Source organism: Anarrhichthys ocellatus, unplaced genomic scaffold (genome assembly GCF_004355925.1).
Source record: "Anarrhichthys ocellatus isolate YVR2014 unplaced genomic scaffold, GSC_Weel_1.0 scaffold17, whole genome shotgun sequence".
In the NCBI taxonomy this organism is placed as follows: Eukaryota; Metazoa; Chordata; class Actinopteri; order Perciformes; family Anarhichadidae; genus Anarrhichthys; species Anarrhichthys ocellatus.
Genome location: NW_022280047.1, coordinates 5,037,038 through 5,050,737, shown reverse-complemented (window position 1 = coordinate 5,050,737; position 13,700 = coordinate 5,037,038). Strand labels below are relative to the sequence as shown.

The window sequence follows — 13,700 nt, the reverse complement described above, 5'->3', positions numbered from 1 at the left end:
ATAGTGTATGTGTGTGTGTGTGTGTATATATATATATATATATATATAGTATATACTGTATATGAGAGAGAGAGAGAGAGAGAGAGAGAGAGAGAGGGAGATGTAATCTGCAGTGGGTTTTCTTTTCATGACCATCAGATGGCAGCATTGACTTTTGAAATACAACTGAACCAAATGAAGCATCGGGCATCATTATAACCTCCATATTAATACCAAGAACGTGGGAGCGTTTACTGAAAGATGACAAGTAAAGATTTTGTGACGGGCATTAAGTTGTGAAATGTAACTTACTATAGTCAAAACTTCTCAAGAAATAACAGAACTATAATGTGAATCGGGATGTTAATAATTCAGGGCCACACAGGCTGGAGGGAAGTTTGTAAAACGTGGGTTTTTATAGTGTTCTTGACTTAATATTGCTGGATCTCTGAGATCATTGCTACTGACGTCTGAATTTATTTAAACCTCTATTTGATTTTATTAGAGAAAAGGCACAGTCCATACACTCTCTCACACACACACACACACACACACACACACACACGTACACACAAATGCTTTTGAAAGTTTGGATTTTTAATGCAATGTGACATGTCTAAGTAACGGGTGCTGCATGTCGTCCCCTTTCCTTCCCATTCCTTAATAAAAAATAGCATTGCTATTATTGCTAATGTTGATCAAATGTAGTGTTTTCCTGGTTGGGGAATCTTTTCTCTGAATTGAGCCACCTGGAATACTTTGAAGAAAACACTTTAATGATTCTATCTAATGTTGTCATATCATAGCCCTATTTTAAATTTGTTTTTAATTAAACATATTCATCATAACGACTTGTGTAGACCAACAATTTCAAAGTATTTGATCTCGATTAGGAATACAGCAACTCACCATCATGATCATCGTAATATGGATATAATTATCACTGCTTATCATTTTGTCAGATGTTTGGATTGATTTCTAAATTGTTTATTTTGAGCTTTGGTGTTGTTCTTTTTCTCTGCAGGATGTTTTAAACAACCTGGGCTCATCAGAGCTGGATGAAGATGATCTCATGTTAGACCTGGACTTCTCTGACGATCAGCGACATCGACATGGTAATTTGAATTTTTCCGCTATAAGATCTGCGGCTTTACACGGAAGACTTTCATGGCAAGTGTGTGAAGCGTACCTGAGAAGTTACAGATGATACACCCGCCGCTCACTCTTTCCACACTAAACTGTATCAAGCAACCATCTGTTTACATATTTATGTATTGGTACTTAATTTAAAATGACAATAATTCTCTAAGGTGTAAGGTTAAAGTCAAATGCATAATTCAACACTATCCACAGCGGGGTCACATACGGGGTCTGTAAATCATTGTGTAGCTGTTCCTCTGGTTCTTGGAAAGAAACCATTCAAATCAAGGGAGGAAATCTGTCACATAAAAATGTTTTATCTACCAATCCCCCCCCCCCCCCCTTATTCACTTTTCCTTTCTTCACCCCCGCTTTGCTTTCTTCCCTCTCCCTTGCTCCCTTTTTCTCTCTCTTTGTCTTTTCCCCCAAGAAGCCACCTCTGCTCCATCACCTTAAGACATGAAACCAGCACTCTCCCTGGTTCCTCCAACATGTGCCACAACTTTGATGTAGCTGCCTCATTTACAGCGATTTATCTCCTTTTGTTGTTTTGGCATTTCAGTCACACTCCTCCTGACATTCCTCACGGTTGAAAAGTGACTGTCAGAGGAGGATTGTTGCTTGTGTTCTGCCACAGTGCAGCACGGAGTGTGGCAGTAACCACAACGCAAGTGAATGTGTGAAGAGGGACTTCTTCCCAACACATTCATGTGCAAATTCTTAAGAGGGAATTTACTATTTCACTGTTGTGAGGAGACGTAGTGATGGGAAGTGATTGATTGCGTTTGCAAGCACTATTCTTATTTAATCATTCCTTGCAGGAGCATTATGGTAATTTAGCACAATTACAAGCTCTTGCAAATACTGTTAGTATTGATTACATTTCAGATTTCAAAGGTTTTCTTCAGAATAGACACAACAAACTGCATCGACTTGAAGAGTCGGTGTTTAGCTGAGTATGAATATAATGACTCATGAGCTTGAAATGTGATTTCATTTCTGTGCTTCTCAGATACAGGGACCACATGTTTGACAGTAAATATGGAGACGGGGTACAGTTACTCTCTTGTAAATGCGCACGCTTTGACTCTCATCGTGTGTGCGTGAGCACGTCTATAGCTTTGACTCTTATCTAACAGATCACACAGTCAAACTATATATAAATGTGAGGTTATATTCACCTACTCTAGGCTACAAGTCCCAGGTGGACTTGCAGAATATTACAGTTGCAATCAAATAAAGTAAAAGGCCTCGGCAGCACTGTGGAGTAAAGATGAGAACAGAAGCTCCAGCCCTAATGAACTGAATTTCCTGTGCTTATGGGGGTTGGAGCGTTTTTGGTAGGGAGGGTGGGTTTGCACTCGCACAACCACACACACTGATTTAAAACACCTCTTAAGGCAATGGCTGGTGCAGAGCAAGAAGAGGCACCATCATTATTACACACACTAACACACACAAGTGTGCATGCTCAGTCAGTAGACCTCGTGGTTTGCAGACTGTAGCATGAAATTAAAGGTTTGATGAATTGTTCTCATAAAGTCAAGGGACTACGACTTCGTGCTGGCGATGGGAGAGGAAGGTTCTTCACACACCCAGATATACAGGGACTGATTTATGTACTCCCACACACCTGAACACACTTATTCAGGCAGTATACACAACCAGCAGACAGACCAGATACATGCACACATACATATGAAGATATACACGGACACATACGACTAGACACACACCCATCCCACACACTCTCATTGGTACTCCTTGTTTTTACTTCTCCCAGGTGGCTTGTTGAAGCCTTTATTAAAAAGAAGCAGTTTCACAGCAATTTATGGCCAACAGTGTTCAGCTGCAGGGCTCTGTGTTTCTAATCCGACTGTGACTCATGCCCTGTGGAATCAGACGAGGACAGAAAGAGAGAGACGACGAGACCTTTTCAAAGACATGAAGAAATGCCAAATCTTGGCTTCATCAACAGTTTTTATTCCAGACTCTTTCACACTGCTCTGTCAAATGTGCCATTTAAAGTAGACTTATGATTCTTTAAAACAACTAATAGTATTGTCATTACACAAACCTCATCACTACTGAATTTTAATAAGCTACTTTGTGACATTGGTGGCATTTTATAGCTCTAATTTAATTTGGGGGGGAGATGTAAGTAGGCAGTTATTTTTGATTAGTCATCTATGTTGTGGTCCGGTTAGGTACTTTGGCACATTTTAGCTGTCAACTGAGATTAGAAAGTCGATGTCATATAATGACCGTACGTGTGTTTGGGTGTGTGTGCACAGTGTCCAGAGAAGACTCAAGCCAGTCCCTGGCCTCCTGTCTCAATCTGCTCCCTTCCCCCATGGACCCATCAGGAGATCGCATCCCAGGGAGAGAAAACAATCAGAGGTAAATATTCATATTTGTATCAATATACGGTGTTGTGTGGTCCTCCTACACAGCTTTAGGGAGAATTGGCACAAAATGCAAAAGGGCTTTCAGTGTTATTGTCTTCTAATTTCAGAAGGCAAATGAAGACAAATAGTAAAAGTTTGTATTTTGTGTGTGTGTGTGTGTGTGTGTGTGTATATATATATATACACAGGATAAAATGGTCTGGTACTGGCCAGCCTAAAACAGAAATCAATCTCATACAATTGGAGTATTATGGAAGGCTCAATTACCTGCTTTCTTGCCCACTTGTCCACAGTAGCATTTATCCTCTGAACAGTATGTCTTCAATACATTGTAGCCACAATATAGCTTTTTTCTCCCCCTCACCACACACTCCAAAGCCAATCGAGAGACAGAGAGAGGGTTACTGCCTATTCTAGGAATTGCTGATCTTGAATGTTGCCTGTAACATGTTTTATGTCTCTCCCTCCATTGGAGATGAGATGGGACTCTAGCACAGAAAGACAGAGGATAAATAAATAAATAAATAATCTTCAAATGAATATGCAAGCTGTCTTTCTGTTCTCTTTCTCCCAGTAGCTGGTGGCTAAAAGAGAACACTTTAGAGTTTGTCTTTGTTTTTGTGAGTACCACTGGCATGGGCGGCTCCATATCTGATTTGATTTCAGCCAGGAAGCAGGATAGGTCTTGCTGGGCACACAGAGAAATGCATGCAGGCCCATCCATTTGCAGATGCACACCTATACATACACAGACACGCCCACAGTGCAGCTTATTGGGTTTTATGAAGCCAGTGTGTAATAAAAGGGTTGTATCAACAGTGGTATTGTCTGATATGTCTGACGAGAAGGAAGATGATTATACTCTCATTGCTCCTGTCTCTTTATTTTATTTCTGCTTGCACCCATATGTGCCTGTCTATCTATGTTTTGCCCTAATTTGACTATGAGCTTCTTTGTTTGCAGAGAAAGTGCAGGTCAACTTATGTGAGTGGTTTTGAAGTAGAGTTTGAAGGATTTACACTACACCATTGAGACATAGGACTTAGCCTCGACTTCTTTTTTTCTGAGCTTCTAACACTCTTTGAATATCGCACTGAAAAGAGATACATTTTCTCTGTCTAGACAGTGTCAGTGAATCACGCAAGTTGGGAATCAACCTTTTCAACCCATCCAAGGTTTTTGTCAGACAGTTCATTGGTTGTTTCATTTATACTGAAGTCCCAAATGTCTTTGAAAGTGCTGGAGGAGCAGTCATGTCCAGACACACACACACACACACACACACACACACACGCCAATATTTGCATTAATCCTCTCTGTATACAAGGTGAAGGCTAAAATGTCATTCATCTGAAGCCAGTTTTCTTCCGTTTGATTGAGTTTGCCTGGACTTCAGCATCGCGGTTCAGGCTAGAAAAACCATAATATGAGGAGATGGGTCCAGAGATAGTGTATTATGATTGTATCCCATTAGCAGGGCAAGGAGATAAATGAATGAATGAATAAATGGACGAGGTAATATAGGCCTGGAGTCCCTACATTAGCTGTGTAGCTTCAAATAATCAGTTTTAGACATAGCTTTGAACAAAACTGACTATTAGTGCTAGCCGTGCCAGCAGCTCAGTGAGGCTGTACTTGGCCACAGTGGTACTTTTAGCTAAATGCTAACAACAATGCCAACATGCTGATGTGTAGCAGGCATTATGTTTATGGTATGATATTTACCATATTTCCAATCTTAGTTTAGCTTGTTAGCATTCTAACATTTGCTAATTACCCAAGTACAGCTGAGTCTGTTGGAAATGTCATCTGTTTTTGCAGATACTGGCTAAAACCACAGTACTGGCCAAACCCGATGATGAAGCGTTATAAGATGTCAGTGCATCACTTAAGTTTTTATTCATCCTGAGGGGACATAAATGTGGGTACCAATTTTCAGGGCCAATAGAGGTATAGTATTTCAGTCCAAACTTACCATCCCCAGAGCTAAGCTGCTAGCGTTGCTGAAAAGCTACGCAGTAAATTCACATTTAAATCATGGTATGCCTGAGTGAGGACCTAATGAGTTCCTCTTGTATATGCCACCTCTAACAACCCAACAGTCTGCACTAAAGTCTTGAACCTTTACCTCCCGAATGACTCAAGCCTACAAAACTGTAGACACATCACACACTTTAACAGCGTGTGTGCTACTGACAGTGTGACAGTGATATGATATAGTGGGCTTAGGGAGAAGTGTGTGTTCAGTTAATTTCACCAGCAAGGGAGCAGTTTTTGTAGCTGAAGTGCAGAGCAGCAGAGCAACCTCAGAAAACATAAAAAAACGGCCGGATGGAAAGAGCGGCTATACTTCCATTACGAATCACATTATTAATGGTTTATTTAAATAACCATGGGAATCCATGCCAGTAAAACACACTCGGACTCTGGAAACAACAGGTTGCATAATGGAGCCAGTCGTGTTCAGACTGCTTGGCATGTCCAGATTGTATTCAGATTGTATTGTAAGCCTGGAAATTACACACATTTGGAGGTGGTTCATTTGGAATGCCTTTCCAATTGGATTTTTACATTTGGGTCTCAGTCCGGATGTCAAATCGGATTTCAAAGTGTCTTTTACGTCACTCATTGATACATAAATATACATATGCACCACATTTCTTGCTGCACAGTGAAGTATACAGTAGCGACATAACAGACGTTGTTACCGTCTGGACATACAACTTCAATCTGATCACTTGCAAATAACAGTGCAGACAGTCTGTCTCAAAGATCTGATTTGACAAACAAATCGGATTTGCCTGCATTCTGTACGTAGCCCAAGTTTCTTACCCTGATCAACACAAGGCTGCTGGCATGGGTTAATTTCCCACTGTGATAAATCAACATCTGCACTGATTTCTTCTTACAGAACATTTCACACAGATTTTACTGGGGAATGTGCAAAGTCTGTGAGTGAAGAAGCTGAGATTGGAGAGGGGAAAGAGAGCAAAATGTGTTTGCCCTGGGCTTGCTCTTTCTTTCTCAGTCTCCCTCGCTCTTTGTCTCAGGTTCCACATTCCCTTAAGGGGACGTTGATTTGCTGGAGGCAAAGCTAGCTCCCAACTATTCACACACAAGAAAACACAAACACACACACAAGTGCACAGCAACACAAATTCACACACACACACACACACACACACACACACACACACACACACACACACACACACACACACACACACACACACACACACACACAACACACCTGTTAGTCAGTCAGCCTGTCCAGAGAGAGTATCAGCTGCACGATACTGCTGGCTGTCTGACATGCTGCACAGAACATCTGCTGTACACACACACACACACACACACACACACAGTCTTGCACGCACACCTCCCCTTTGATGTACGACAGTTGGATGATTTTGATGGCAAGCATTTAATTCTGTCTGTGTGTGTTACTTTGTAAACAGTAATGCCTCAATAACGAAGCTATGCCAGTAAACGCCATGTGGTAAATATTAGTTTCCATTTCTTTGAGGGTGCATATAGTCAGTTTAGAGAGGGAGAGACAGACAGAGGGGGGGGGGGGGATGGAAGGATAGTTCGGGAGGAAAAAAAAAACAACTGGAAACATAATGATATGTTGTCCTGTGTAAATATAAGAGAATAAGAAAGACATATGGAATCACTATATCCCCCATCACCTCGTGCATGCTGCACAGTGGCTGGTGAGCAGGGATCCCTCACCAGGGGCACAGTATACTCTACAATAGTCTTTTAACATGTAATCAATGACAGCTTGGGATAAAACTAAAAGGGTGAGAATATAGGAAGAGTAGAGTCTGATGTTAAGTGACACCAAGTTCTAGGGCTGTAACTAACGGGTGATAATAATGTATCATTATTGATTAATCTGCTTATTATTTTCAAGATTAATGGTTTTGTCAATGAAATGTACGGAAATAGAGAGAAATGCCTGTTACGATTTCCCAGAGTCCAAGGGGGAAATGTCACATTTTCTATCACTCGACTAATTGATTAATTGACTGAACGTTGCAGCTCTAGATGTTTCTACTTTGCAGTAGATTCATAGTAGAAGACGGTTTTTGCATAAATCAGATAAAGGTTGAATTCATTTAATCAGAGAGTACTGTACTGTTGCTTCCTAATGAACGTTTAACACAGCAGCTTCTTTTTGGTGTTTCCCCATACATGCATTTTATATGAAATTACTTACAACACTAAACGTATGCAATCATAGGTTATACATTGACAGAATGTAGGTGGGCCAAAAATACTTTTTTTTTTTTTTGGCATCAGCTCATGTGCTTTGTTACACAAAGCCCTCGTCGGTGCACTTCCTCTCGATAGTGTTCCCATCTTCACTGCATGACAATGATGAGTGAGCCTCAGTGCCTTTTAGTTGGGGGGAGAGGGGGGAGGAAGACGTATTAGAAGGTGAATACTGAAGATTGGTATGCGTGATATATCTTAATGGCTTGTGTTAATACATCGACTCGTCCCTCGTCTCTCCTATAGAGACACAGAGGAAATACAATTTTGACAGTTGCAGTACAGCTTGCCTGTTTCTATGGTAACGCCAGTCTGCCTGTTGAGTGTTCCTCTTCCATTCTTTTCTTTTCTTTTCTTCTCTTCTCTTTTCTATTCTTTCCCTTTTTCACTGATGGTGATTACGACGCAGTAGACAGGTAACCAATGGAGAGGACATGCAAACACTCAGAGGTGTCCTTCTCTGTCAATGTGCAGTGGACACTGATGAAAGTCTCAACTCCCACATCTCCACTTCTGATTTGAGGATTAATCTGCAGCTGTAACATTCGCAGGCTCATGCTTTGGCATAATAACACTTATTAGAAAAAAAACAAAAACATTTGTGGATGGACAGGTCCCAATTTTACCCGATGAAAACTTAATTAAAGATGACTTTAATCAAGTTAATATGTTGTCTCTCCTGTTAATAATCCCAGAAATGAGAATCTCTTTTAACAGATCGTTCAAAGTGTACTACCAAAATACAATGAACACCCTGACACATGGCTCAAGCTGTATGAGGTCACTTCCACTTTCTAGTTGGGGGCAATTGAAACAGAATCAGCTGGGTCTTGTCTTAGATGGCAAGAGAGAGGGAGACAGATACTACTCTCATACTTGTTATACTCGAGTCAGTTGGTAGTTAAACAGCGCTGAGCAGCAAAGAGAAACACCCTCCTCTCACATTCGGGTGAATATGGTGCATGCATAGTGATAATAGTCTCCCACCGAGACATGTAAATACGTGATCATACGAAAATCTGCTCACATACACACATAAACAGGGGAACAAATTTGTACAATGTTGATATGATTCATAAAGTACATCAGCCAAGTTGTAGTTGTGGTCTAATCCCACCTGACTTAATATAGTCAGCAAAAAATACCATGCACGTTCCCTCCCACATCAAGTCACACGCTTACAAACATCCCCTCACATGCACATTTATAAAAATAGACAAGCATACAGAATCCAGCTGAGCCTTTGGAGAAGAGCTGGGGACAGATAAAATGCACTGCAGCATGATTTTCAGACACATAGACGAACGCAGCATACAGAGGGAGTACGAGGGAGCACAGAGTAGATTCTCCTCCCTCTCGGTTCAATTTGCTGCAATATAATGATGCAGAATTTATTAATCCAACAAGTGGGTGACAAAACTCCATCTTTTATCTCGTAATAATCGGTGGGTTTTGAACTGTTAGACGTTATATATCCAGGGCTCGAAAACAGAAAATAGGGTTGCCATTTTTAGTCACCTTTTATTTTGAGTGATTAAGATACGATGCAGTTACACGTGCGCTTAATAATTCAAATGTGACATGTGTACATGTCATGTGCGCTGTACATGCTTTGCAGTATCATTTTCCATCCAGCTCAAAGATGCCGAGATGCTCCGCCTCCTAAGACTTCACAAATCCCCCCCCCCCCCCTTTTTCAGTTGAATCAATTAACGCATTTGTCTGTGATGGTGAAGGTTTAGTTGGACTCTGCAGCCCACAGTCAAACTACTTGAATTACTTCACCATTGTCTCTAAAACTAAGATATCTCTGCACATGCGAGTACAAGCACCAATGCACGTGCAGCGTTCTCACTTGCGGCGTTGTCTGGTTCTGTGACTGTAACAACAACTTTTAAATATCACTAATTAAACATTGCCACTGCTGACAACCAACAATTGGAAGCCGATATCTCAAGTGGGGGCCAACTTGCAAACTGGGGCAACCCCTACTGTCGAGCCCTGATATCAAAGGAAGTGTGTTGGTTATTTTTCTATGTTCCTGATCTATTCTTTTTATTCGGAGATGGTTGTATCTTTCTCACAGTCCGTGCCCACAGATTGTGTGTACTAGTTAAGCATCATGCTCCTCCGAAGCCTTAGAGGAAATATGGCAATGTGCTCTCATGCTCATTTTTAATTTTCAGACCGAACATGTTAAAAATCCTGTAGTCTGCGTCTGTTGTCGTGCATTGCTGTTGTGTAGCTGCTAATTTTTATCACTCAATTGGGTTTATTAAGTGTTCAACACTGGGAGACTAATTAGTGTTGGCTTCCATTTTTTCCCTCCTGTTTTGAGTGGGGACTTGCTGTTCTGATTTGTATCGCAGAGACAAACATCAGATTGGCAATGAATAAGTCATCCCTTTGCTTTTCATTACTCAGTGGTCTGTTCCAGGAATGAAAGGAATCACGTCTTTTGTTACCAGATTGTTAGACATGAGATGGGGGGGTTGTTTTCCTGAGCTTTAATGCCATTTTGTCGCATATGGAGGTTTTTTTGAATAACAAAGCCAGGGGTGCGCTTTTGTTTTTGGCTCTTATTTAATTGGCGGCCTGCCTCTTGTCTTTTTAACTTGTCTCTTCTTTTGTGGACCACGGCATGCTGTTTGTTGATCTTGAACATATTTTTGATACAGCATGCTTAGATTAGAGCATGGTTCTAATGTTCAGTAAAATGCTAACATTTGCATTCTGCAGTGAAACATTACGATGTATCCAACCCTGTTTGTTGCTTTCTCAAACAATCAATTGCTGACAAAAAACAGCATCCTTAGCAAATACTGAATATGTCCCATGAGTATCTGTTGCTGACATAACTGCCCTTATTCTTCTGTAGAGGAGTCATCACGGAACTTTGCCTTTTTCAGTTTTTAAGTAAGTGTCAAGTTGAAATGATCATTTCAACTTTTGAAGATGTACACTTTGTGTGCTTTCTTTGCAAGAGTTCTACGATAAGATCGATATCAATCTCATATCTGTGCACCAAGTGGAGAGATGTTTATCCTAGCTTAGGATAAAGACGTCAACCCGGCACAGACGACATGCCTGGCTCAGAACAAAAAACAATCATCTGTGGTTCAGGGGGAGTAACGTGCTGTAACTATTTCTGGGCAAACAACAGCTAGATTCAGTGACTGTGCACAGAATTATAAAGTCTTGTCGTCACAGTGATGTCGCAAGATGTGGTACCGGTGTGCCTGTTCAGAGGACAAAACTAAAACCTATCAAACCTCACTGACCACATCTCACATCCCATGCTATAGCTGCAGATGTAACAGACGTGCCAGGTGGATTCCCTTTATTAAGAAACAGTTCAAGTACGTAACTCAAAATGAAACAACAAAGTATCGTTTTTACTTTTTGGTTTGTGTTTGGATTATAGGAGTTTATTCCCGGTGCCTTGGAACCTTTCCATTTCATTTGAAGCTAGGGTTGGCAATTTACTTTTAAAGCATTTTTGTCATATTTGTTATACTTGTATGATCTCTGCCAGTGCAGTCAGTGAGGTCGATGGATACGGTTAACGCTGACTATGATCTCTCTCTCTCTCTCTCTCTCTCTCTCTCTCTCTCTCTCTCTCTCTACCTCAGTCACCCCCCCCCCCAGAGAAGTATAATGAGGCTGAGGTTACATGAATAGACACAGTCACAACACATTATAAGGTTATTGAAATTCTGGTCCTTTATTATCATAGCGTTAGAGTGAATAGCGTAAAATGATCATGTCCTTAAGTAATGAATAGAATAGATGAACAGTTAATGTGCCCTCGAAATAATAATTCCCTTTGGTTGGAGAATTTGCATTTTTTAACATGGATTTGTTGATTTGAGAATATATTTAAAAAAAAACAATCAGCCTCAGTCAACCAGTGGTTGCTTTTGTGATCTATTGTCACCTTTAGCATTCTGCTTTTATAGTCAATTCTCATTATTGAGATTGCAAACAGGCAGGATTACTTTTGAATAAACTTCATTAATGAGTAAAACAAATCCTATGATGCTCGCATAACACTATAAACTGAACAAAGTACCGCGTTAGATGTCCTGGGGAAGTCACTCTTTGTAGTGGACTTTGTGAACTCATAGCATGTGCTTTGTGCTAAAAAGTGTGAATGTTCTACTTTAGTAGAATTCTGCTTTAAGGCTTCAATACAGGATAACATGTCGGGCATTGTGGCTTGGCCATATTCTCTGAAAGAGGAAACTGTGGCACATGGGACCAATATGAAATATATCTCTCCAAGCAACAAGAAGTTTTGATAGTAATTAGTGCAAGTGTGTTCTGATAACTCCCCAAAGTCACCCCTCTACAGCTAGCTTGTGGTTCTCAGCCTTTTTGCTGAGGATGAACAATATTACACTCAAAGATGCTAAGGACAGTGTCAGAAGGTTATATAAATCAGAGAGGGAAGAATAGAGTGAGAGGCAAGAGTAGCGTAAAGGTTAACTAAATGAGGCAGGCAGCAGAGAGTTTTTTTTGCAAAAGAAGATTCAGAGTGCCAGGTAAAGCAGAAAGGACAATTAGGTTAATCAGAAAAGTTACCCCTGCCGTATTAAATTTGTTTTATCTTCTCCCCCTTTCTGTGTCTGAAGACTTGAATTCTCCATTAGATTCACTGCCTGGAGCTTAGCTTGTGCTCACTCTTTAGTCACAGATGCACTTTATGTACGGAGATGAGTTTAATGGCAGCATTAAACATCCGTAGCCTCAGGTGCTGAATGCAGATGAGCACACTCTGTCTGTCAGATGGGAAGGAGTGATAAATGAGGGCGATCATTCTCCAGTAGCTGCGGTAAACTGTTATACTACACAAGTGCACACATGTGACACACAGATGTCATTACACGTCTTCTGACTGTCGTCTGTTATTAATCCTGAGACAATGCAGTTTTCATATTGCTGATTGACAAGGGTGCAGCCCAGCCCTCTTCACTGCTGCTAAAGATAATGCACTTCAATCAAGCAGAATTTATTTGACAAGCAGTCATTATTTGTCACTTCACATGCTAACTGAACAGTATGTAAATCTAGACGTACATCTAAGTTTGCATGTAGAAATGTGTGTCTCTTCGTTGGTTGTATATGTGTGTGTGTGTGTGGGTATGTGTGTGTGTGTGTGTGTGTGTGTGTTGTTTATTGCTTGTGTGGATGCACAGCTATGTGTCAGTGCTGGGAGCCAACAGCCCAGTAATAAAACACTGTGTGAGTGGTAAAATAATGAAAGTCATAAAAAGGCAGATAATTGGCTTTTTCAGGTTGGTGTAATGGATCACTTCTCACGCTGCCATTGAGAAATGGCTTCTGAGAGGAGAGGGGTAAGTCAGAAGGATGGAGAGGAGGACAATAGAGGAGGAATTCCACATTGAAAAGAGACGAAGAACAGGAAAAGAGAGGAGATGGACAGGAGAAAAAGAAAATGTCATAGGACAGAAGACGATATAATGCATCGTGAGGACTGACGGAGCAAAAGTAAACTAAGAGTACAATGGCAAGGAAGGGGGCATTTTTCACAATCCTTCCCTATTTACTTTTTTTTGTTTAATTACTCTGACTTAAAGACTTAAGAGAGAAAAATCTCTGTCAAAACATTTAATTGCACTCTGATCCATGTATTCAGTTGTAATTACTGTAGCTCCACACTGACAGGCCATGCTGTACCAGTTCCATCCACCAGCTGGTGTAATACTACATCGATATAAATTCAAATTAGGACTTTATCCATTTGTGTTATCTTCTAAATGACTCCTATCACAAAGTCCTGTTCCCTGAACTCACATATACATATAACCTGTTCAGAGGTGCAGTGTGTGTGTGTGTGTGTGTGTGTGTGTGTGTGTGTGTGTGTGTGTG

The 13,700-nt window shown here is 40.7% G+C and overlaps 1 protein-coding gene across 4 annotated transcripts in view; it reads left to right on the top strand.

Annotated features, from left to right (window-relative positions):
• Positions 1 to 13,700, top strand: part of ccser1 (coiled-coil serine-rich protein 1) — a 103,852-nt gene that overhangs the window by 16,526 nt on the left and 73,626 nt on the right. For all 4 annotated transcript variants that reach the window (XM_031856541.1, XM_031856540.1, XM_031856542.1 and 1 more), the window contains exons 5-6: positions 1,004 to 1,094; positions 3,414 to 3,519. In XM_031856541.1, coding sequence (XP_031712401.1) covers positions 1,004 to 1,094; positions 3,414 to 3,519 — 197 coding nt within the window. The remainder of the gene's footprint in view (positions 1 to 1,003; positions 1,095 to 3,413; positions 3,520 to 13,700) is intronic.